The 22,692-nt window shown below is 38.0% G+C and overlaps 1 protein-coding gene across 1 annotated transcript in view; it reads left to right on the plus strand.

Moving 5' to 3' along the window:
* The window catches only part of TMEM209 (transmembrane protein 209), a 40,909-nt gene extending 18,579 nt beyond the window's left edge, over window positions 1-22,330 (plus strand). The window contains exons 6-14 of the mRNA XM_050785028.1: window positions 165-340; window positions 1,282-1,353; window positions 3,792-3,888; window positions 7,275-7,400; window positions 10,310-10,407; window positions 11,959-12,073; window positions 12,169-12,266; window positions 15,524-15,597; window positions 20,502-22,330. Coding sequence (XP_050640985.1) covers window positions 165-340; window positions 1,282-1,353; window positions 3,792-3,888; window positions 7,275-7,400; window positions 10,310-10,407; window positions 11,959-12,073; window positions 12,169-12,266; window positions 15,524-15,597; window positions 20,502-20,556 — 911 coding nt within the window. The 3' untranslated portion in view covers window positions 20,557-22,330. The remainder of the gene's footprint in view (window positions 1-164; window positions 341-1,281; window positions 1,354-3,791; window positions 3,889-7,274; window positions 7,401-10,309; window positions 10,408-11,958; window positions 12,074-12,168; window positions 12,267-15,523; window positions 15,598-20,501) is intronic.
* Window positions 22,331-22,692: the final 362 nt, after the last annotated feature.

The following is a 22,692-nucleotide window of genomic DNA, read 5'->3' on the forward strand; positions in this document are numbered from 1 at the left end:
CCGACTGTGTTCTCTAAAGAGAAAATTATGTTAGGGAGAAGAGAATCTCCTTGAGGGTTGGTCTTCTGATTCCTGGATTGGCGTTGCCTAGATACAAGTGTTAACTCTAGATGTCAGAATTGCTACAACACACTGATACTGTTTATCTTCACAATCAATTCTAGGGAGCCCAGATTCTACCTCTCCTTCCAGCAGTCCTACTTTCTGGAACTACAGTCGTTCTATGGGGGATTATGCACAAACTTTAAAGAAGTTTCAGTATCAGCTTGCCTGTAGGTCTCAGGCCCCATGTGCTAACAAAGATGAAGCCGATCTCAGCTCTAAACAAGCTGCAGAAGAGGTAAGTGGAAAATAAAAGTGACTTAATATTTATGATTTATGCATTGCTAGAAAGTGTTCTACTTCTGGAACATATTTTCTGTAATATTCCATTCTGTTGGACAGAAATATAAATCTGGCACACATTAAGCAGTGGGAAAGCTCCTGTCTTACTTTGTGTACCTAAAACTAAAAACTAAATTATATCATACATTTTACTCTATGACACACAGTTCACCTTAGTGCCCTGTCTGAAACATATTTTTACATTGATTATAAAAAGGCTCTTAGGTATATAATTGTACTTAACACATACAGAAGTCTTGCTCTTAAAATATATTTGGATTAGAACATTTGTCAGTAATTTCATCACTTTAATACCAAATATGGAATTTTTATTTTGTTCTTAAAAGCAAGAAAAATGGGCTGGGTGTGGTGGCTCACGCCTGTAATCCCAGCACTTTGGGAGTGCAAGGTGGGTGGATCACTAGGTCAGGAGATAGAGACCGTCTGGCCAACATGGTAAAACCCTGTCTCTACTGAAAATTCAAAGATTAGCCCAGCATGGTGGCATGCACCTGTAGTCCCAGCTATTGAGTAGGCTTAGGCAGGAGGATCACTTGAACCTGGGAGGCAGAGGTTGCAGTGAGCCAAGATTGCGTCACTGAACTCCAGCCTGGGCAACAGATGGAGACTCCATCTCAAAAAAAAAAAAAAAAAGCAAGAAAAAAAATATTCTTTACGCATACCAATGTAAGGAACTTTTAAAGATAAATCTGTGTGTGAACAGCATTTATAAGTGAGTAATAAGAAAATTACTGAATATTAATTAGATGAATATTGATGTTTGGGAAATTTTTTTTTTCTAAGTTCATTAAATATTTTTAGGATGGGAGAAAGAATGATGATTTCTAGCAAGATTTTTCCTCACTGATTGTTCATTTTAAACATGAATTGTTATAGGTTTGGGCAAGAGTGGCTATGAATAGACAACTTCTTGATCATATGGATTCATGGACAGCTAAATTTAGAAATGTAAGTTCTGACGTTACTTTTTGGACAATATTAGTGCCTCTTAATATGCAAAGCATGTTATTGGAATATCATTTAGAGTTCATTATAAATTAGAATATTACAGTTATAAAGGTACAGTATAAATGGTACATATGTAAGGATAAACATGGCTGTTACTGTATGGTATTTATTTTCATGAGATTTTTTTCTTCCTCCATATTTAGTGAATTGATATGTTTTGAGAAGATAAAGAAATAATATGTTTAGTTATTAAGATCCTCCCGTTTCCAGTTCTCAATTTTATTTTCCAAAGAGCTTTTCTATTGGAGCCTTTTACGTACCTAGAATTGTGAGGGGAAACAAAAATGAGGCCCTTGCCCTCAGAAAACTTAAAGAGTTAGATAAGACAATGTATGCTTGAAGCTATTTCAAAGTAGATTGTGATTTCTGTTTTTCTAGAGAAGAACCTTCTAATCTTGGGCCAGCTTTTGCACATACAGAGTGAGTTAGTTCCCTATTTCCAACTCCATGTCTTCCTCCCACCTTCTCTAGTACCTGTATGTCCTGGATTCTATTAGGCATATGGACTTCCCCTTCCATTATATGGAGCTCCACTTAGCTTCCGAAGGGGCTGCTACTTCTGTTGTTTCATCCTTCAACACTCATCCATCCACTCTGCATCTTCTAGAACTATTTTGAAATTACTTGTGCTCGTTTTTTATCCTTTTACTGTTATTTAAATAGGGTATCAAAATAGAGGGGCAAATACTGGTTCTACTTTCTTGAACCAGAAACCTGGATGGCATTTTACAGATAATTCCTGAACCCAATCCTAGACCTACTCAATTAGAATTTATAAGGGTGGGCCTAGACCTCTCTCTGGGATACGTTAGATGATTTCATTACCGCCAAAGAGTGGCTGGCAAATTAAGATGCATGTAGTAAATGTTGGAAGAATAAATGAGTGAAATCATCTCCTGGAACTGGAGTTTGTTGTAGTTTCTGTTATAGGCTAGTCTAAAAATGCTAACATGTTTAAAATATGAAGTCTTAGTCAGACGGAGTATTAGCTACTTAGAAGAAATGCAAATACATTTCCTCATCTGAAGTCCCTAGGCTACCATGTGCTAGGAAATGTAGTTTTTGGATTTTTTTTTAAAGCAATACATTTATACCTGTACCGTATATATTATAACACCAGAGTCTAGTTAACACCCAGTAATCAACCACATTAATACTTATGCAGAAAAACATAGGAATAATCACACTCAGTGGGATAAAGCCTGTAAATAGCTTCATGTGAATTCAGTTCAGGTCTTGCCAGTGGATCGAAATTTGCTTCCTTACATGGATTACAAAAAATCTTTTTAATTCCCAGAAGGTTTTTATTTCAGTTGTTTATATCGTATTTCATCGGAAACATTTTTTCATTATTTTATGGATAAACAAAAGCATGGAAACAGAAGTGGTAATTGAAGTTGCTACAAACACACACACAAAATAACAACACACAAATCAGATGGGATGTATCCTTAGACAATCTTTTCACATCCCAGCGTTAGTTTATATTAGCCATGGAAGAGGCATTTGAAAGTCCCAGTCCTAAAGTAATATTGTAATATTCAAATATTCACAAGCCAGTTTCAAATGTAATAAGTCTCTGTTTTTCCACGTGGCTAGGGAATTGGGTGAGCCTGCTGAGAGTTAAGCAGTTATGTTAGTTTGAAAAACTGTCTTACTGATTGCAAACCAATATAAACACTACATTAATAAATGTGTGAATAACTATCCTACAGATGTAAACTGAAGATTATCCTTTTAGCTAAACATAATAATCAGAAAATTTTAAGAAAAATTTAACATATAGCTAAGTTTTTTTTTTTTTTTTTTTTTTTCATGGAAAAAACATGTTATTTAAGAATGTAATTTAGTTGCTGGGCGCAGTAGCTCATGCCTGTAATCTCAACACTTTGGGAGGCCAAGGCAGGCGGATCATCTGAGGTCAGGAGTCCAAGACCAGCCTGGCCAACATGGTGAAACCCCGTCTCTACTAAAAATACAAAAAATTAACTGGACGTGGTGGCAGGCGCCTGTAATCCCAACTGCTCAGGAGGCTGAGGCAGGAGAATCCCTTGAACCTGGGAGGCTGAGGTTGCAGTGAGCTGAGATCGCGCCATTGCGCTCCAGCCTGGGCAACAAGAGCGAAACTCCGTCTCAAAAAAATAAAAATAAAAAGGAATGTAATTTAGTTAATTTACACTCCAGTGGCATATTTTTTTAACCATCTCTTGATTTCTGGTAGCTATTACTTTCATTCTCTTTCACTATACTTTATGATTCTTTTAATATTCAACTATAAGATAGTAAAAAAAAATTCTTAGAGTTGCTTATAAAAAAGTAATTGTTTGAGAGCTACTTTGGAATTATGTATCCAAAATCTGTACCTTATTTCTTCCTAGTGGATCAATGAGACAATATTAGTGCCACTTGTTCAAGAGATTGAGTCTGTCAGCACACAGATGAGACGAATGGGTTGTCCAGAGCTACAGATAGGAGGTATGTGGAAACGGAGCCCAGTGTTGGATTTCTGTTAGTAAATCTACCAAGTGGAAAACTTCTTGTAATGGACGACTTATTTTGTTACCTTGAGGTGAAAAACCCCAAATGTCTGTAATCTAGTTTGTTTTTTTTATGTGACAGCTTTATCAGGATGTAATTTAGCTACCATATAATTTACCCATTTAAAATGTACAGTCCGAAGTCTTGGGTTATGCAACCATCACCATAGTCACTTTTAAAACATTTCATCACCTGAAAAAGAAACCCTCCACCTTTTACCATTCACCCCCCATTCTATACATTCCTCCCAGCCCTTTGCAAGTACCAGTCTATTTTCTGTCTCTATAGATAGGCCTGTTGTGGATATTTCGTATGAATGGAATCACAGAATATGAACATGACTGTGACTTCTTTCACTGAGCGTAGTGCTTTCAAGGTTTGTCCATGTTGTAAAATATATCATTACATCTTTTTTTTTTTTTTTTTTTTTTGAGACAGAGCTTTGCTCTGTCGCCCAGGCTGGAGTGCAGTGGTGCAATCTCAGCTCACTGCAAGCTCCGCCTCCTGGGTTCATGCTATTCTCCTGCCTCAGCCTTCCGAGTAACTGGGACTATAGGTGCATGCCACCACGCCCGGCTAATTTTTTTGTATTTTTAGTAGAGACGGGGCTTCACCGTGTTAACCAGGATGGTCTTGATCTCCTGACCTCGTGATCTGCCCACCTCAGCCTTCCAAAGTGCTGGGATTACAGGCGTGAGCCACCCGGCCCAGCTACATCATTTTCTTTATTGCTGAATAATACTCAAAATAGATCTACTACATTTTGCTTATTCATCAGTTGATTGACATTTAGGTGGTTTGCACTTTTTGGCTATTATGAATAATGCTGCTGTGAACAGTCACATACAAGTGTTTATATGGACCTATGTTTTCATTTCTCTTGGGTATATACCTAGGGATGGAATTGCTGAGCTGTAGGATAACTGCTTAACTTTTTGAGGCACTGCCAGACTCTTCTAAAGCAGCTAGCTGCACCATTTTATATTCCCACCAGCGTGTATGGGGTTCTGCTTTCTCCACATCCTTGCAACACTTGTCATATGTTTTATCGTCATCCTGTAGTAGGTGTGAAATGGTCTCATTTTGGTTTTGATTTGCATTTCCATGATGACTACTGATGTTGAACATCTCATGTGTTTATCAGTCATTTGTATATCTTCTTAGAAATGTCTTTTTTGGCTGGGCATGGTGGCTCACACCTGTAATCCCAGCACTTTGGGAGGAGGAGGCGAGCGGATCACCTGAGGTCAGCAGTTCGAGACCAGCCTGACCAACTGGTGAAACCCCATCTCTACTAAAAATACAAAATTAGCCAGGCATGGTGGCAGGTGCCTGTAATCCCAGCTACTTGGGAGACTGAGGCAGGAGAATCGCTTGAATCTGGGAGGCGGAGGTTGCAGTGAGCCGAGATGGCGCCATTGCACTCCAGCCTGGGGGACAAGAGCGAGACTTCATCTCAAAAAAAAAGAAATGTCTTTTTGGTTCCTTTACCCATTTTTAAATTTGGTTGTCTTTTTGTTGAGTGCTAGATGTTTTCTTTATATTCTAGATATAAGACCAAGACTCTTAGCAGATATTAATCACAAAGTTGTATAAAGCATAAAGACTATGTAATAATAGTAATTTTCTATCACCTATTTTCAACTCTCTTATCTGCTAAAGGTAAAATTTTAGGGTACCATATAAATTGCCTAAAATATATATGCTATAACTTAGTTATTAAGTAATTACCTTTACTATTACCTTTACTATTAAGTTATTAAGTAATTACCTTTACTATTAATGCTACAGTGAATATCCTCTTACCTAAATCTTTGTGTACACTTGTAATTATTTCTTTAGGGTAATTTCTTAGAAGTAGAGTTGTGTGTCAGTAGGTACGAATATTTTAAGATTTTTGTTGTCGTTGTTGTTTTCTAGACAGTCTCGCTCTTTTGCCCAAGAGGGAATACAGTGGTGCTGTCATGGCTCACTACAACCTCAGCCTCCTGGGCTCAAGAGATCCTCCCACCTCAGCCCCATCCAAGTAGCTGGGACTACACGCACACACCACCACACCTGGCTGATTTTTGTATTTTTGTAGAGACGGGGTGCCCAGGCAGGTCTTGAACTCCTGAGCTCAAGCAGACCCTCCGCTTTGGCCTCCCAAAGTGCTAGGATTACAGACATGAGCCAGTGCATCTGGACATATTTTAAGGTTTAGAAGATACACATCTCTTCAAAAAGCTTATACCAGTTTGTACTTTAGCAACCATGACACATACAAGAATGCTTTTCAAGTTTGGATATTTTGAAATTTTTAATTGCTTTTTAAATTTCTATGCATAATTATCTTGCAGGATATGATAAGAGAAATCACTACCATAAAAAGCTTCTGCTTGTCCTGCCGTAATGGGCAACTTCTAATTCAACTTATTTTGAAAATGATTGTGTATCTTTTTATACATGTCTTATAAATTTTCTGTATATTAGTTGTTTATAGATTTGTCAAAATCGGTTTGGCTGCTTCTCTGGGGAAGGGGAAGGGATGTTGCATGTGTAAATCTGGCTACCTTGCCAGGAATGGGTGTAGGTAGTATAGATAGTGCAAATTAAGATGAACTATTACTGCTTTCTTTCATTTATTCCTTCAACATTGAGTGCCTAATCTGTGCCAAGTATTAATACTATTCTAGGCACTGGGGGATACAGCAGTGACCAAAATGGCCAAAGTCCCTGCCTTCATTAAGCTTTCATTCTAGTAGATGAGATAGACAATAAAAAAGATAAAGTACTTTGGGCCAGGCACAATGGCTCACGCCTATAATCTCAACACTTTGGGAGTCCAGCGTTGGATTGGTTGAGCCCAGGAGTTTGAGACCAGCCTAGGTAATATAGTGAGACCTTGTCTCTACTAAATAGAAAAAAAGTCAACCAGGTGTGGTGGCATGTGCCTGTAGTCCCAGCTGCTCAGGAGGCTGAGGTGGGAGGATTGCTTGAGCTCAGTAGATTGAGGCTGCAGTGAGTGGTGATTGCACCACTATACTCCAGCCTGGGTGACAGAGCAAGACACTGTCTCAAAAAACAAAAAGAGAAAAAGAAAAACAGTACATTGGACAGTGGTTAGTGCTAAGGAGGAAAAAGGCACAGGAGGGTAGTGTTCCTAATGTTTAGAGAGGAGGGGTGAAATTTGAGGTAGGGTGGTCAGGGGAGACGTCATTGACTTGTATAAAGACTGAAGGCAGTGAGGAACCAGCTATATGAACACATGAGAAGAGCATTTTAAGTTCTTTTGGAAACTCACTTTTAGAATAATCTGTGTTCTCTGTGTTTTGTTTTAACAGAGGCTAGTATTACCAGCTTGAAACAAGCCGCCCTGGTCAAAGCCCCTCTCATTCCGACTTTGAACACAATTGTTCAGTATCTAGACCTTACTCCAAATCAGGAATACTTGTTTGAAAGGATCAAAGGTAATTATTGATTGGAAGAGGAAAAAATGAGAGCTTTTTTACTACACTGGAATTTATCAGTAAAGATTAACAAGGAAAAACCATTTTAATTAAAAGTATATTTTATGTCTTATAAATACGTGTTAATTTTGGCTTAATAATTTTATTTTGTGTAGGAAACTTAAATATGAGCTAAATGGGCTCCAGTGAATATTTCACTCATTTCCTACTTTTAGACTCATAAGAATGGGTGCTACTATGACATTCTTTATAGTTCAGCATGCTGAGCCTTATTTCTCTTAATTTTTATAATTCCTATTTAATAAGTTCTTTCCTTATATTTCTGTTATATTCTTACTATTTGGTGGAAGATGTGCTCTTCTGAGGAGACTGACTTGAGAATCAGGAAATGTAGCCTCCCTGACACCCCCATACACCCTCTATGCCTCTCTACTTACGCAGCAATTCATAAAGTTAGAATTTTTTTAAATTTGGATAAACTTTTTAAAAGGTTCTCATCACTAAGACAAGTTTTAGAAATAGTATTCAAATTTATCGTAAATCTTAATTTGAAAATATTATAGTGTTCTCCCTTTCCCCTAAGGTTAGAGCAGGGTTCAGGAATAAACATTTTTCATGACTTTTTAAAACATTTTATAGGCCGGGCGCGGTGGCTCAAGCCTGTAATCCCAGCACTTTGGGAGGCCGAGACGGGCGGATCACGAGGTCAGGAGATCGAGACCATCCTGGCTAACATGGTGAAACCCCGTCTCTACTAAAAAATACAAAAAACTAGCCGGGCGAGGTGGCGGGCGCCTGTAGTCCCAGCTACTCAGGAGGCTGAGGCAGGAGAATGGCGTAAACCCGGGAGGCGGAGCTTGCAGTGAGCTGAGATCTGGCCACTGCACCCCAGCCTGGGCGACAGAGCGAGACTCTGTCTCAACAAAAAAAAAAAAAAAAAAAAAAAATTTTATATAAGGAGAATTTCAAACATACACAATACTAGACAAAATAGTATACACACGCCTCTTGTACACATCACCCAGCCCCAACAATCACTAGTCCCTGGCCAGCCCCTGCCCTATCCACTTTCTTCCTGTATTATTTGAAGCAAGCCCTCATGTCATTATCAGTTCATTTGTAAATATTTCTTTGTATATCACTAAAAGATAAGCCTCCTGCGACCCCCTGCTTTTGAGACAGGGTCTTGCTATGTTGCCTAGGGTGGTCTCCAACTCCTAGGCTTAAGCAGTCCTCCCACCACAGCCTCCCAAAGTGCTAGGATTATAGACATGAACCACCGTACCCTGCTGAGCCTTTAGAAAACTGATACAACCGTACATAACCACAATACAATTATCTTTTTTTTTTTTTTTTTTTTTTTTTTGAGATGGAGTCTCTGTCGCCCAGGCTGGAGTGCAGTGGTGCAATCTTGGCTCACTGCAACCTCCGCCTCCCAGGTTCAAGCAATTCTCATGCCTCAGCCTCCTGAGTAGCTGGGATTACAGGCACGTACCACCATGCCCCAGCTAATTTTTGTATTTTTAGTAGAGACGGGGTTTCACCATGTTGGTCAGGCTAGTCTTGAACTCCTGACCTCATGATCCATCCACCTCGGCCTCCCAAAGTGCTGGGATTACAGTCGTGAGTCACCACACCTGGCCACAATTATCATTCTTAATATTCTTTTTTTTCTTTTTGAGACAGGGCTCACTCTGTCACCCAGGCTGGAGTGCAGTAATGGCGCTAGTGCAGGAGTGTATAGACCTTGCAGCCTTGAACTCCTGGCTATGGCAATCCTCCCTCCTCAGCTTCCCAAAGTGCTGGGATTATAGGAGTGAGCCACCATGCTGCCTAGCCCTAATATTTCCTGTGTTATAAGATATTAAGTCTGTTCAAATTTCCAGCTATCTCATAAAAATACATAATTTTTTGGCAATGTTTGTTTGAATTGGGATTCGAATATTGTAATACATTGCAATTGGTTATTTCAGTTTATTTTAAGCTATAGGCTTCCCATCCACCCTCTTTTTTTTCCCTTTGCAATTTATTTGTCAGAAGAACTGGATTGTTTGTCTTGTAGAGGTTCCCATAGTGTGGGTTTTGCTGAATGCATCCCTATGGTGTAGTTTACATAACCCCTTCTCTTTCCCATAAATTCATGTTTGAGTTTTTTGGCAAGATTGCCTTGTAGTTAGCAGAGTATTTGTACATCCAAAAAAAGAGTCTGTGTATGTACACATATATACAAAGTATATAAAGGTTTTATATAAAATATACAAAAAAGCTTAAAAGAATACACTGGGCCTGGCACAGTGGCTCATGCCTGTAATCCCAGCACTTTGGGAGGCCGAAGCGGGTGGATCACAAGGTCAAGAGATCGAGACCATCCTGGCTAACACGGTGAAACCCCATCTCTACTAAAAATAAAAATTAAAAAATTAGCCGGGCGTAGTGGCAGGCGCCTGTAATCCCAGCTGCTCAGGAGGCTGAGGCAGGACTGTGGCGTGAACCCGGGAGGCAGAGCTTGCAGTGAGCCAAGATCGCACCACTGCCTGCACTCCAGCCTGGGCGACAGAGAGAGACTCTGTCTCAAAAAAAAAAAAAAAAAAAAATGCAGTGAACACTCTCCTGGTCTAGATTAATAATTTTCTGATATTGAATATATTGTCCATATTCAAATTTTCCCTACCCATCGACTTTTTTTTTAAGAAGCCAGAATAATAGTCAGATAAATCTAAAATCCCACATTTTGGATTTATCTGATTTCTTCAGGGACATGTTGATCTTTTTATATCTTATATTTCTTTAGGTTTGGGTGTTTTGATCAAGTTTTTAAAATGATTTGCTTCCCTTATTATATTCCCTTAGCCTTTTTTTTTCTTTTTTGCATACGCTTAGCTTTTAAAAATTTCACCTTGTTGCCACAGAACTCTCTCAGGGAGGTTGCATGAGCTCATTTCGATGGAACAGAGGTGGTGACTTCAAAGGACGAAAGTGGGATACAGACCTGCCCACCGATTCTGCTGTAAGTCCCTAGATTCATTCATTCATTTATTTATTGTTGATTGACTGACAGACACAGGGTCTCACTCTGTCACCCAGGCTATAGTGCAGTGGCATAGTCACATCTCACTGCAGCTTTGATCTCCCAGGGCTCAAGTGCTCCTCCCAGCTCAGCCTCCCAAGTAGCTGGGACTAGGCCCGAGCCACCACACCCAGTTAATTTTTTAAATTTTTTGTAGAGATGGGGTCTCACTTTTTTGCCCAGGCTGGTCTCGAAGTCCTGGGTTCAAGTGATCCGCTTTCCTCAGCTTCCCGAAGTGCTGGGTTTATAGACATGAGCTACTGTGCCTGACCCTTAGATTTATTTTGTTTTTTCAGTTTAATGTTTCCGTTACTGGATTTATGTGTTTTTGTTTGCCTATCATAAGTATTAAAAAATGATTTAGAAAATAAGGTATTTATAATAGTGTCAGCATGTTCACCCAACCACTGTTAATATTTTTGTGTATTTTTTCCTTTTACTTGGTTGCTACTATTTTTTAATGTTTTTATCATTTTGTAATTCTCCTGTATGTAAAATTATGTGTTCTTCTACTTCTGTAATATTTAGGGTTTTTTTTTACTTCAACCTCCCCCTACCTAGATATTTTTTCATTATTACACACTGTCATTTAACTATTCTCCTATAGTGGACCTGAAAGTTTGAGACACTTTTGGTAGAGAAGGGACGTTTACTTGTTTTTTGATCTTAAGTAATACAGCATGCAAATAGTGTGATGCGCATTGCTTTCTTGGGATTGTCACTTTAAGAGAGACTCCTAGAATTATATTTAGGAGATCAAAGAACATAAATGTTCTTGTGTGCTTACGAGTTTTTCAAAATTATGTTCTCTTTTTTTTTTTTAATAGTGACTGTTACGGGTGAAAATTAAGTTTTATGTTGAGATTCAGATTGAGAATTGAATGTATTTTATCTTGGTTTTGCTATTAACTGTGTTGGTATGAATGATCCACTTAGCAAAAAACTAAGAATGCCCTGCTTTTCTAGGGTTGCTATGGAAAACTAAAAATGTAGATCATATATGTAGGGACTGGGAGTCTGGTGTTTAAGCCCCACCCTCCACCCCTACCCTCAACAGATAATGGTAACTTTGTAGGCTGGAGTATTTAAACTTTTTCAATTTGAAAAGGAAACCTTCCCATCAAAATATAGACTGATTTGATGGCAAATATCTTTTTCTATTTTAAATTTTGAGTAGATTATTTGAATTAAGCCTAGCTTCATGTCTTAAACACACTGAATTCCTTTATGATTTAGGAGAGGAATTAGTGAATTCCTTATCTTTATAGGAAATAATACTTTCAATTAAAAGAATAGGTGTGCTACCTGAAGTATGTGTTTTTATTCTACAGACTTTATCTTGTAAATCTAACCATTTGACAGCATTTTTCTAATTCACTCTTTAGAGAAAAATTTTTTAATTGGAATCATTATAAATACAGATGTTTCTGAAGGACTACATCCATGCTAGATTTTCATGCTGACTTAAAAAAATTATTTCTTCATCCTCAGATCATCATGCATGTATTTTGCACCTACCTTGACTCTAGATTACCTCCACATCCGAAGTATCCCGACGGAAAAACTTTTACTTCTCAGCACTTTGTTCAGACACCAAATAAACCAGGTATAAACCTTTCCTAAAAGAATGTGTTGAGATTTTCACACAAAATATCTCTGGGGGTTTGGTTTTTTAATGCAGCATATTTCCTTCCTTTACAGATGTTACGAATGAGAATGTTTTTTGCATTTATCAGAGTGCCATCAATCCTCCCCATTATGAGCTCATCTACCAGCGTCATGTATACAACCTGCCAAAGGTATTTCTATATAGAGAAGATGTTACAGAATGTCTTGGGTGATTTACTTTGACGATGTTTTTAAAATTATCTCATGTTAATAGAAGTAAATTTTTTAAATTAGGGAAAATGTGTTTCATACATATATATTTCTTACTATAAAAGTAATATGTGCTTAATTTGGGAAAGTATAAAGAATAAGAAGGAAACTCACTCATTCCATTACCTGAGGCAGCCATTGTTGATTTTTTGATTGGTATATTGCCTTTTGGTAAATTTCATTTTGGTCTTATGTCTCTTTTTAGAGGCAGAGTCTAGCTCTGTCACCCAGGCTGGAGTGCAGTGGCATGATTATAGCTCATTGTAGCCCTGAACTCATGGGCCCAAGAAGTCCTTCCACCTCAGCCTCCCAAGTAGCTAGGACTACAAGCACATACTAGTATACCTGGCCAATTTGTTTTTTGTAGAGACAGAGTCTCTCCATGTTAACTCAGGCTGGTCCTGTACCCCTGGCCTTAAGCAGTCCTCCCACCTTGGCCTCCTAAAGTGCTGGAATTACAGGTGTGAGCCATTGCACCTGGCCCTTTATATTTTTTATGGGCTAAAATGATTTATGTAGTTTTATGTCTGCTTTTAAATATTAGCTTATAGCGTAATTTTCCATACTATTAAAAAATCTTCATAAATTTTTTGTTTGTTTGTTTTTGTTGTTGTTGTTGTTTTTTTGAAATAGAGTCTCACTCTGTTACCCAGGCTGGAATGCAGTGGCGCAATCTCGGCTCACTGCAACCTCTGCTTCCTGGGTTCCAGCAATTCTGCTGCCTCGGCCTCCCGAGTAGCTGGGATTACAGGCACCCACCACCACGCCCGGCTATTTTTTTGTATTTTAGTAGAGATAGCGTTTCACCATGTTGCCCAGGCTGGTCTCAAACTCCTGAGCTCAGGCAATCTGCCCACCTCGGCCTCCCCAAGTGCTGGGATTACAGGCATAAGCCACCATGCCCAGCCTAAAAATAGTTCTTAATGGCTATAAAAAAAACTTCACTAGTATAATTTATTTAACCATTTCTCTACTGTCGTACATTTTGGGTATTTCTAATTTTTTATTATAAATACTACTGAAAAGGCCAAGGCAGGCGGATCACGAGGTCAGGAGATCGAGACCATGCTGGCTAACACGGTGAAACCCCATCTCTACTAAAAATACAAAAAAATTAGCCGACCTGGCTGGCGGTGTGCGCCTTTAGTCCCAGCTGCTGAGGAGGCTGAGGCAGGAGAATGGCGTGAACCCGGGAGGCAGCGCTTGCAGTGAGCCGAGATTGCGCCACTGCCCTCCAGCCTGGGTGACAGAGCAAGACTCCGTCTCAAAAAAATAAAATAAAATAAAATGAAAGTAAATAATACTGAAAATGTATCTTCATGCATACAGCTATCTGCATTTCTTTAGCCCAGAGTTCTAAAAGTGGAATTCTAGGTCAAAATGTTTTTAAGACTTTAAAAATAACATATTACCAAATTACTTTATAATAAAGGTATTGTATCGATTTATACTTCCATTAATGTGTTTTACTTTTTTTGACGTAGTCTTGCTGTGTTGCTTAGGCTGGTATCACATTCCCGGGTTCAAGCAATCCTCCTGACTCAGCCTCTTGAGTAGCTAAGGTTACAAGCACATACAGGTTTTTTACTCTTTTTTTTTTTTTTTTCCTGAGACAGAGTCTTGCTCTGTTGCCCAGGCTGGAGTGCAGTGGCGCGATCTTGGCTCAGTGCAACCTCTGCCTCCCAGGTTCAAGCGATTCTCCTGCCTCAGCCTCCAGAGTAGCTGGGACTACAGGCGCGTGCCACCACACTTGGCTAATTTTTTTTTTTTTTTGTATTTTTAGTAAGAGACGGGGGTTTCACCGTGTTAGCCAAGATGGTTTTGATCTCCTGACCTTATGATCCGCCTGCCTTGCCCTCCCAAAGTGCTGGGATGATAACAGGCATGAGCTGCCACACCCAGCCTGGTTTTTTACTCTTGATTACAAGCATCAGTTCTGTTGATAACCTTTGTAATTATTTTTGTTACCAGCATCTTTACTGAGAAATTTTACATTGGCTATAGTGATAAATTGTGCTATCAGATTCTCAGGAAGATATATTAATTTCTTTCAAGTTTAATATTTTGTCTTTGTATGTAAATACTTTGGGCCATTGAAGTTCTTGTGAATATCCATGCCAATCTTTGTTTTTTAACCACTATCTGTTTTTTTTTCCTTTTCCTTATAGTGTAAACATTATCTTTTAAAAATCGTACATTCTCTCAGATTCTTGAGTTAAAAACACATTAAATCAGAGTAAGTGGGGAAAAGTTAACCTGTAAATTGAAAATCTAAATTTGGAGCTGTTTTTACAGACCAAAAATTACATATAATAGTTTGATTTTAGAGCTAGCAATATGCTGCCTAGTATTCCCTTGCAGATAAAATAAATTCATATTTAATATGTTATTTATATGCTAAAGTATATTCTGATATATTTTAAAGTATGACTCAAACCTTTTTTTATCCCAACACTTGTTTATGCCATTACTTTGGGGGATAGAGCATTTTTGTGTGTGTAGTGTACGGGGCACCAACCTCAGAATAGCTCTCCAGGCTCTTCCAGGCCTTAGTAAGTGTTTCTCCCCATGTGTGAACACAGCCCCCCGGCCCCCCAGTATGTTACCTTTCTGTTCATCTTTCAGGTTGCAGCTTAAAATACAAAAAAACAATTAGCCGGGCGTGGTGGCAGGCACCTGTGGTCCCAGCTACTCGGGAGGCTGGGGCGGGAAAATGGCGTGAACCTGGGAGGTGGAGGTTGCAGTGAGCTGAGATCACAGCACTGCACTCCACCCTGGTCGACAGAGCGAGACTCCGTCTCAAAACAAAACAAAAACATCTTTCCCTCAGGGAGGCATTCTGTCGCTAACCAGCCTAAATCAGACACTGCATCTTCATATGTTCCTGTGGCACCTCCTCTCACAGCATTCCTCACGCTTTGTTGTGATTCTTAGTTTACTGTCTGCCTTCCCTACTGGCTCTTAGGTCCTTGATTACAGGCATCCTTTCTGTCTTCCTCACTGCAGTATTCCCACTTCCTAGCACAAAGCGTGGGTATTTTGTTTAATGAATAAATGAAAGTCTGAATTGTATGGAATTCTGAGTTAGTAGGATATGAATTGATAAGATACACATTTACCTACCAGACTGAATCTTTTTGGTTTGGATTAAATCTTGTCTTTTTTGTTTTTGTTCCAGGGCAGAAATAATATGTTTCATACATTGTTGATGTTTCTCTACATCATAAAGACCAAAGAGTCAGGAATGCTTGGGTAGGTACTTATGCATTTAAAACGTAAGTAGTTATTTACTGATTTTCTTCCTATGTTAAGATTCTGCAGAAGGCAGCAGCATGTAACTGAAGATTTATGGATTGAACAATAGATAATGGCTTCAGCCCTGTCACAAACTACCTCTGCTATTTTGGGCAATCCATTAGCTACCTCCTCAGAACCCATTGGTAAAAGGCAAGTGGACTACATCGTTAGCATTATAGTTGTGTTCCCTGAAGGAATAATTCAGAGATAGATAAAAATTAGACTCTTGCCATTTAAAAGAAATTTTCTTTTTAAAATCTGGAGTCTGTGTTTTTCCAAGCCATTTCATTTCAGACGCGAAGCATTCTGCAAAGTGTTTACACTTCCAGAGAGACGGAGGCGGCGCCCATTCCATAATATCATTAACTGCAATGGGAAAGTAGTCAGGTGAAATCATTTACATACTTGGTAACAAAGCTCACATATTGCAAGACATTCAAAATTTTAGTATTTTCATTTCGATGATTAGAAATTTTAGTGTATCAAATGACATATGAAATAAGTAGACCCCAGCTAAAGCTAGGGATATTTGTAGTGCCTGATCTGGGAGTTGGAAAACATGGGTTCTGGGTCCAGCTCTGCCATACTAAGTAACCTGAGGCTAATAAAAAAAAACAAAGGGATGGGCTTGGAGCAGAAGGGATTGTGGTCATTTCCACTTCGGATATGCATGCACCTTTAAGTTTTAGATAGCATCCTGTAAACTCTAGAGTTTATACATGTCCTAGAACTGTGCTGTCCAGCCACCAGCCCCGTGTGGCACTGAACACTTGAAGCAGGACTAGTCCAAACTGAGGTGCACTAAAGTGTAAAATGTGTAACAGATTTCAAAGACATAGCCCCCAAAAAGTAAGATAACTCCTTAAAAATTGTATATATTTGTTACATATTGAAATACTAGTTTGGATAGATTTAGTTAAGTGGAATATATTCTTAAAATTAATTTGACCTGTTTATTAGGTATCTACTAGAAAATTTAAAATTATGTGGCTTACATTTGCTGGTCATACCATATTGTATTTTTGTTTTTCAGCACTGCTGTAGAGAAAGCAAAGCTCCTGTCTTTAAATGTATTAGATGCAAGATTAAAATAGACATGAACAGAAATTTGTAAACAAATATGAACATTTATTAGCTTTTTTTTTGAGGTGGAGTCTCGCTTTTTTTTTTTTTTTTTCTCTTTTGTGATGGAGTCTCGCTCTGTTGCCCAGGCCGAAGTACAGTGGCACTATCTCAGCTCACTGCAACCTCTGCCTCCCAAGTAGCTGGGACTACAGACGCCCGCCACCATGCCCGGCTATTTTTTGTATTTTTGGTAGAGATGGGGTTTCTCCATGCTGGTCTCAAACTCCTGACCTCAGGTGATCCGCCTGCCTGGCCTCCCAAAGTGCTGTAATTACAGGCGTGAATCACCATGCCCAGCTATTAGCTTCTTTTATCATATATTTTTTCCTGTTAGAAAGATTAGGAAACTCACTTTTGTGGGGCATCTAAACTAACAGGGTTTTTTATTTTTAAATTATGAAAATAATGCATACTCAATAGACAAGTATTTAACACAGCAGTGTATAAACTAGAACTAATTTCTAATTATGTGTAGAGACAGTATCTCACTATATTGCCCAGGCTGTGATCCACCCACCTGCCTTGGCCTTCTAACGTGCTGGGATTACAGGCATAAGCCACTCCACCTGGCTTTATTTTTGTTTCTTTTTTTTTTTTTTTTTTTTTTTTTTTTGAGACGGAGTCTCGCTCTGTCACCCAGGCTGGAGTGCAGTGGCCGGATCTCAGCTCACTGCAAGCTCCGCCTCCCGGGTTCCCGCCATTCTCCTGCCTCAGCCTCCCGAGTAGCTGGGACTACAGGCGCCTGCCACCTCGCCCGGCTAAGTTTTTGTATTTTTAGTAGAGACGGGGTTTCACTGTGTTACCCAGGATGGTCTCGATCTCCTGACCTCGTGATCCGCCCGTCTCGGCCTCCCAAAGTGCTGGGATTACAGGCTTGAGCCACCGCGCCCGGCCTATTTTTGTTTCTTTTGCTTAAAAATGTATTGTATCCAAACATAGTACTTTATGACCTAATTTTTAGTCTTATGGTATATCTTGGACATTCTCCCATGTCAAATTTTCCCTAAAATGTCTAGGAAAGTTTGGTTATAAATATACTTATACATATATATTAGATGGAATATGGAATTAGATATAAAAATGTTGTTAATACAGGTCAAGTATTCTTTATCTGAAATGCTTGGAACCAGGAGTGTTTCAGATTTGATTTTCTCCAGTTTTGGAATATTTGCAATAATTACTGGCTGAGCATCCCTAATCTAAAACTCCCCAGAATGCTCCAGTGAGCATTTCCTTTGAGCATCATGTTGTCACTCAAAAAGTTTTGGGTTTGGGAGCATTTTGGATTTTCAGATTATAGGTGCTTAACCGGTATAATATAAATAAACAATTTTTGGTTTTAATTGAAAATGTATCTTTTCCTCTGTGAATCCAAATTGGTATTTTGATGCATAAATGGTTTGTCATGATAGCATGAGGTTTGAGTGCCATATACAGTCTGTCATATGCATTAAAATGAAAAAGTGCTTAGTGGAGCAGCACTTTTTCATTTACTGAAATGTAATGAAATTTACTGAAAGGCCAAAAGAAATTGATACAATTTTTAAAGCGCTATCTTCTCTTAATGAGTAACTTATATATCGAAAATTAAGCATTTTAGACTAAAGCTAGTGTTTTTAAACTCAGGGGGAAAAGCTTAGAAATTATTAACCTTTTGAACATGAATAATTTTTTTTTTTTTTTTTTTTTTTTTTTTTTTTTTTTTTTTTTTTTGAGACGGAGTCTCGCTCTGTCACCCAGGCTGGAGTGCAGTGGCCGGATCTCAGCTCACTGCAAACTCCGCCTCCCGGGTTCACGCCATTCTCCTGCCTCAGCCTCCCGAGTAGCTGGGACTACAGGCGCCTGCCACCTCGCCCGGCTAAGTTTTTGTATTTTTAGTAGAGACGGGGTTTCACTGTGTTACCCAGGATGGTCTCGATCTCCTGACCTCGTGATCCGCCCGTCTCGGCCTCCCAAGGTGCTGGGATTACAGGCTTGAGCCACCGCGCCCGGCCGAATAATTTTTTAAATACATCCTAAAACAAATAGTTAAAAACTTTCCTATAACTTAAAAGAAATGACTGAGTGGCTCAAATATAGTCCATTTGGATTTATGACCATAAACCCACAGATTGATCCAAATACATTATCAATTTAATGCCAGATATTTGTGCAGTAACAGGAATCAGATGAATGTCCTACTTGCAAAAGGAAAAAAATCTAGACAGAATTCACTGCACAGTGACTTAAATGTTCTGTTCAGGAAAAAACACTATAAAGTTAAAGTTAAATGACAAACTGAAACAAAGCATTATTCTGCTATAATATAAGCAGTAGTAATTGGGTTTGCAAATATAGCAAATCCAAGCTCATATTTGTTATATATAAAGAACATATATGATTTTATTAGAAAAATGGACAAAGGCATGGAAGATTTCTTCATAAAGTGTTTAGACAGCTCCTAAACACAAAAAGATGCTTAGACTCTTGCACAAACAAGTCAAAATTAACTTTTTTTTCTATCAGATTTGATATTTATCATGTGTAGTGTCAGTGAGAGTGTGAAGAAATGGAAAATACAGTTGATAGAAATTACCTGTTTTGAAGGGCATTTTTGGCAGCTATTTACCAAAGTTAATACCTTCTCATAATTTAAAAAGTCATAGAGGGCTAAAAGTTCATGACAGAAATGAGCAATTCCCTGTATTCCCCAAGTCTGCTTCCCAAAGTAGACTGTAGTCCCTCAGTGGCTTTTTCTTCTGTTATTACTCTCATAGTTCCAAATAATAGAGGTTTACAGCTCTCTTGATTCTTCAGTTTCAGATATTCTCTATTGATTTTTTTATTTTGTTAGGTGAGTAATTTCTTTCTCTTGTAACCCTCTTATTCCCTCAGACTTTGTTTTTTTTGTTTTTGTTTTTTGGTTTTTGGTTTTTGGTTTTTTTTGAGACGGAGTCTCGCTGTGTCTCCCAGACTGGAGTGCAGTGGCGTGATCTCAGCTCACTGCAAGCTCCGCCTCCCGGGTTCACGCCTTTCTCCTGCCTCAGCCTCCCGAGTAGCTGGGACTACAGGCACCCGCCACCTCGCCTGGCTAATTTTTTGTATTTTTAGTAGAGACGAGGTTTCACCGTGTTAGCCAGGATGGTCTCAATCTCCTGACCTCGTGATCCACCCACCTCGGCCTCCCAAAGTGCTGGGATTAGAAGCGTGAGCCACCACGCCCGGCCTTCCCTCAGGCTTTGAATACAGTCATATTACTCTCTGGAAGAGAAGTATATGTATTTTTTTTTATATGCAGTATGATTTAGTTTAGTGTATTAATAATACACTTATGCAAACTCACCAAAGTATTCCCAGTAGTTAGTAAATTCCTAATTCAAATCAAGTAATACAGTTCTCTGAGAGGCTAGCATCTCCATATCTTCCATCTTTTAAATGTAATTGATACTTTTACTTTAATCTTGCTTGTTAAAATTATTCTGTTAGCTATTACCTGGTGTAATAGTTCTTGTTTACTGAAAAATAATTTTCAACACTCCATAAATCTGTTTATTCTAAATTTCGGTTTTAAGCATAGCTAAGAAAGTAATTACTGTTACTGGAATTCACCTGATAAACTATGTATAATATAATTCATTGCAATATCACATTAAATATCAGTTAAACATGTATTAATCATAAAGATTTTTGTTATTAGAAAAAGACCTTAAATGCTTGGCAACCAATTCTAATAAAATTTTTTTTTCTCTTTATAGGAGAGTTAATCTTGGTCTATCTGGTGTGAATATATTATGGATCTTTGGCGAGTAACAGGTCATATATTTAATTCCAGACATTTGGACTTTTATTTCACTGAACCAGAAGTCAAAACTAAACATCTCTGAGCCACCGACTCTTCTGAAATAAAATACACATGTGTGTATGTTACAGACTCTTTAGATTTAACGAAAAAGGTAGCATTTATGAAATGTCATTGTAAAAATATGTCCTGTGTCTTCTATATCAAGAGACATTACCTTTAATTTTATATTGCTTTTCAGAAATTTCAGGTGACTATAAAACTGCAACCCTTCAGATTTTTATTGACTCAAAACAGTGCCATTCCCCTTAATGAAATAGATTTTGAGGTTTTTTTCATTATAACCCCCAAATGAGAATCATCTACCTGATCCTTGTGCCACAAAAAATTTTTTTTCAATCTTTTTTTTTTTTTTTTTGAGACAGGGTCTCTGTCACCCAGACTGGAGTGCAGTGGCACGATCTTGGCTCACTGCAACTTCTGCCTCCCAGGCTCAAGCGATTCTCCTGCCTCAGCCTCCTGAGTAGCTGGGATTACAGGCACGCACCACCACACCCAGCTAATTTTTATATTTTTAGTAGAGACGGTTTCACCATGTTGGCCAGGCTGGTCCCGAACTCCTGACCTCAGGTGATCCAACCACCTTGGCCTCCCAAAGTGCTGGGATTACAGGTGTGAGCCACTGCGGCCAGCCTCAGTTATTTTATTTAATAGTATAAGTACTTAGAAAGTAAGAAAATTGCTGATTTAGTTTTGTTTTGTTTTGTTTTGTTTTGTTTTTTAATGTTTCCCCAGCGTTCTGCAAGTTAGGCCAAAGCCCACATTCAAAGAAATGAGATTAACTCTTAAGTAATGTGTTAAGTTTACATATATTTTAAAATATTATTAAAGGAGGTTTGACAGTATTGACATTTAAAAAGTCAACACTTGGATTAACTTTAGCTGGTAGTATTAATTTGGGTTTTAGTTAAGAGTCTGAGGACATCAAGAAAACTGTTTACCACTTTGGTTTTAGCAGCTCAGTTTTACTATTCCATAATGTGTTATTTTTAAAGTTCTCTTTTTAAGATCACAGTGATATACTGTTTAAATTTTTAAAATATGTTCAAAATATCTGGAGAGTGAGAAGTTACCAAGTTTGTATGTTTTGTTTGACTCACCATCTTTATTTTCTGTATGTATATGTAGTAACTGGCAATTGCGTATATTTTCTTGATTAACATATTAGAGACTGCTTCCATCATCTTATGTAAACCTGGAAACAGCTGAAACTAGTCTTTTCTGAAGAACTGTATGTCAGTATTACTAGATGTGCATCCCATTTTGTCATTGCCTCAGACTTTGAATATAGTCATTACTCTCTGGAAGAGAAGTATAATTATTTTCTTTTTTTGTTATATGCAGTATGGTTTAAGATCTAGTAATAATACGCATATGTAAACTCACTAAAGTATCACCAGTAATTAGTAAATTCCAAATTCAAGTCAGTACAGTTCTGTCTTTGTAAATTCTGTCTTTCAAAAAGTTGTTCGTGTTTTTAAAAGTTGATGTCCAAAGGAAAGGAGCTTCTTATCTTTTAAGTACTTTCGGTGTATGTTAAATATTTATTTGCTATGATATTCTAGAAGAAAATATCAAACATGTTAAATATAAGAACATGTTAAAATTTAAATTTGCTATTTCAAAAGTTACTGAAGATGTCTTGGAATAACAGTTGTTATGCTGTTAAACTATATAGTTGCATACACTTTATTAAAAGCACTATGGAGAAAAATTTTAACAATGCATAAGACAAAAGGTCTTTTTTTCTTTATAGGACTTAGCTTTTAGTCTAAAAATTCAAAGCAATAATATTTTATTTTTAAAGTGACTAAAAAAATACAGTCTACAATAAATATATACATAGGGATACACACTTAAAAAGATGTTTTGTTTGCATACTATTAGTAAGTCTAGTGTGGATTACTGTACTCTGGGTAGCTTTCCTATATTAGCTTTTCTTCCCAAATATTTGAGCCAGTTTGTACTTAAATATAGCTTTTATTAAAAAATACTTTGGTGGATTCATTTGAATTCACCCCTCAGGAAGACAGTGCACTGCAAATAAGGCAATTTTTTTAGTCCTTGTGTTAAAATGAATAAATGTC

Source organism: Macaca thibetana, chromosome 3, assembly GCF_024542745.1.
Source record: "Macaca thibetana thibetana isolate TM-01 chromosome 3, ASM2454274v1, whole genome shotgun sequence".
In the NCBI taxonomy this organism is placed as follows: domain Eukaryota; kingdom Metazoa; phylum Chordata; class Mammalia; order Primates; family Cercopithecidae; genus Macaca; species Macaca thibetana.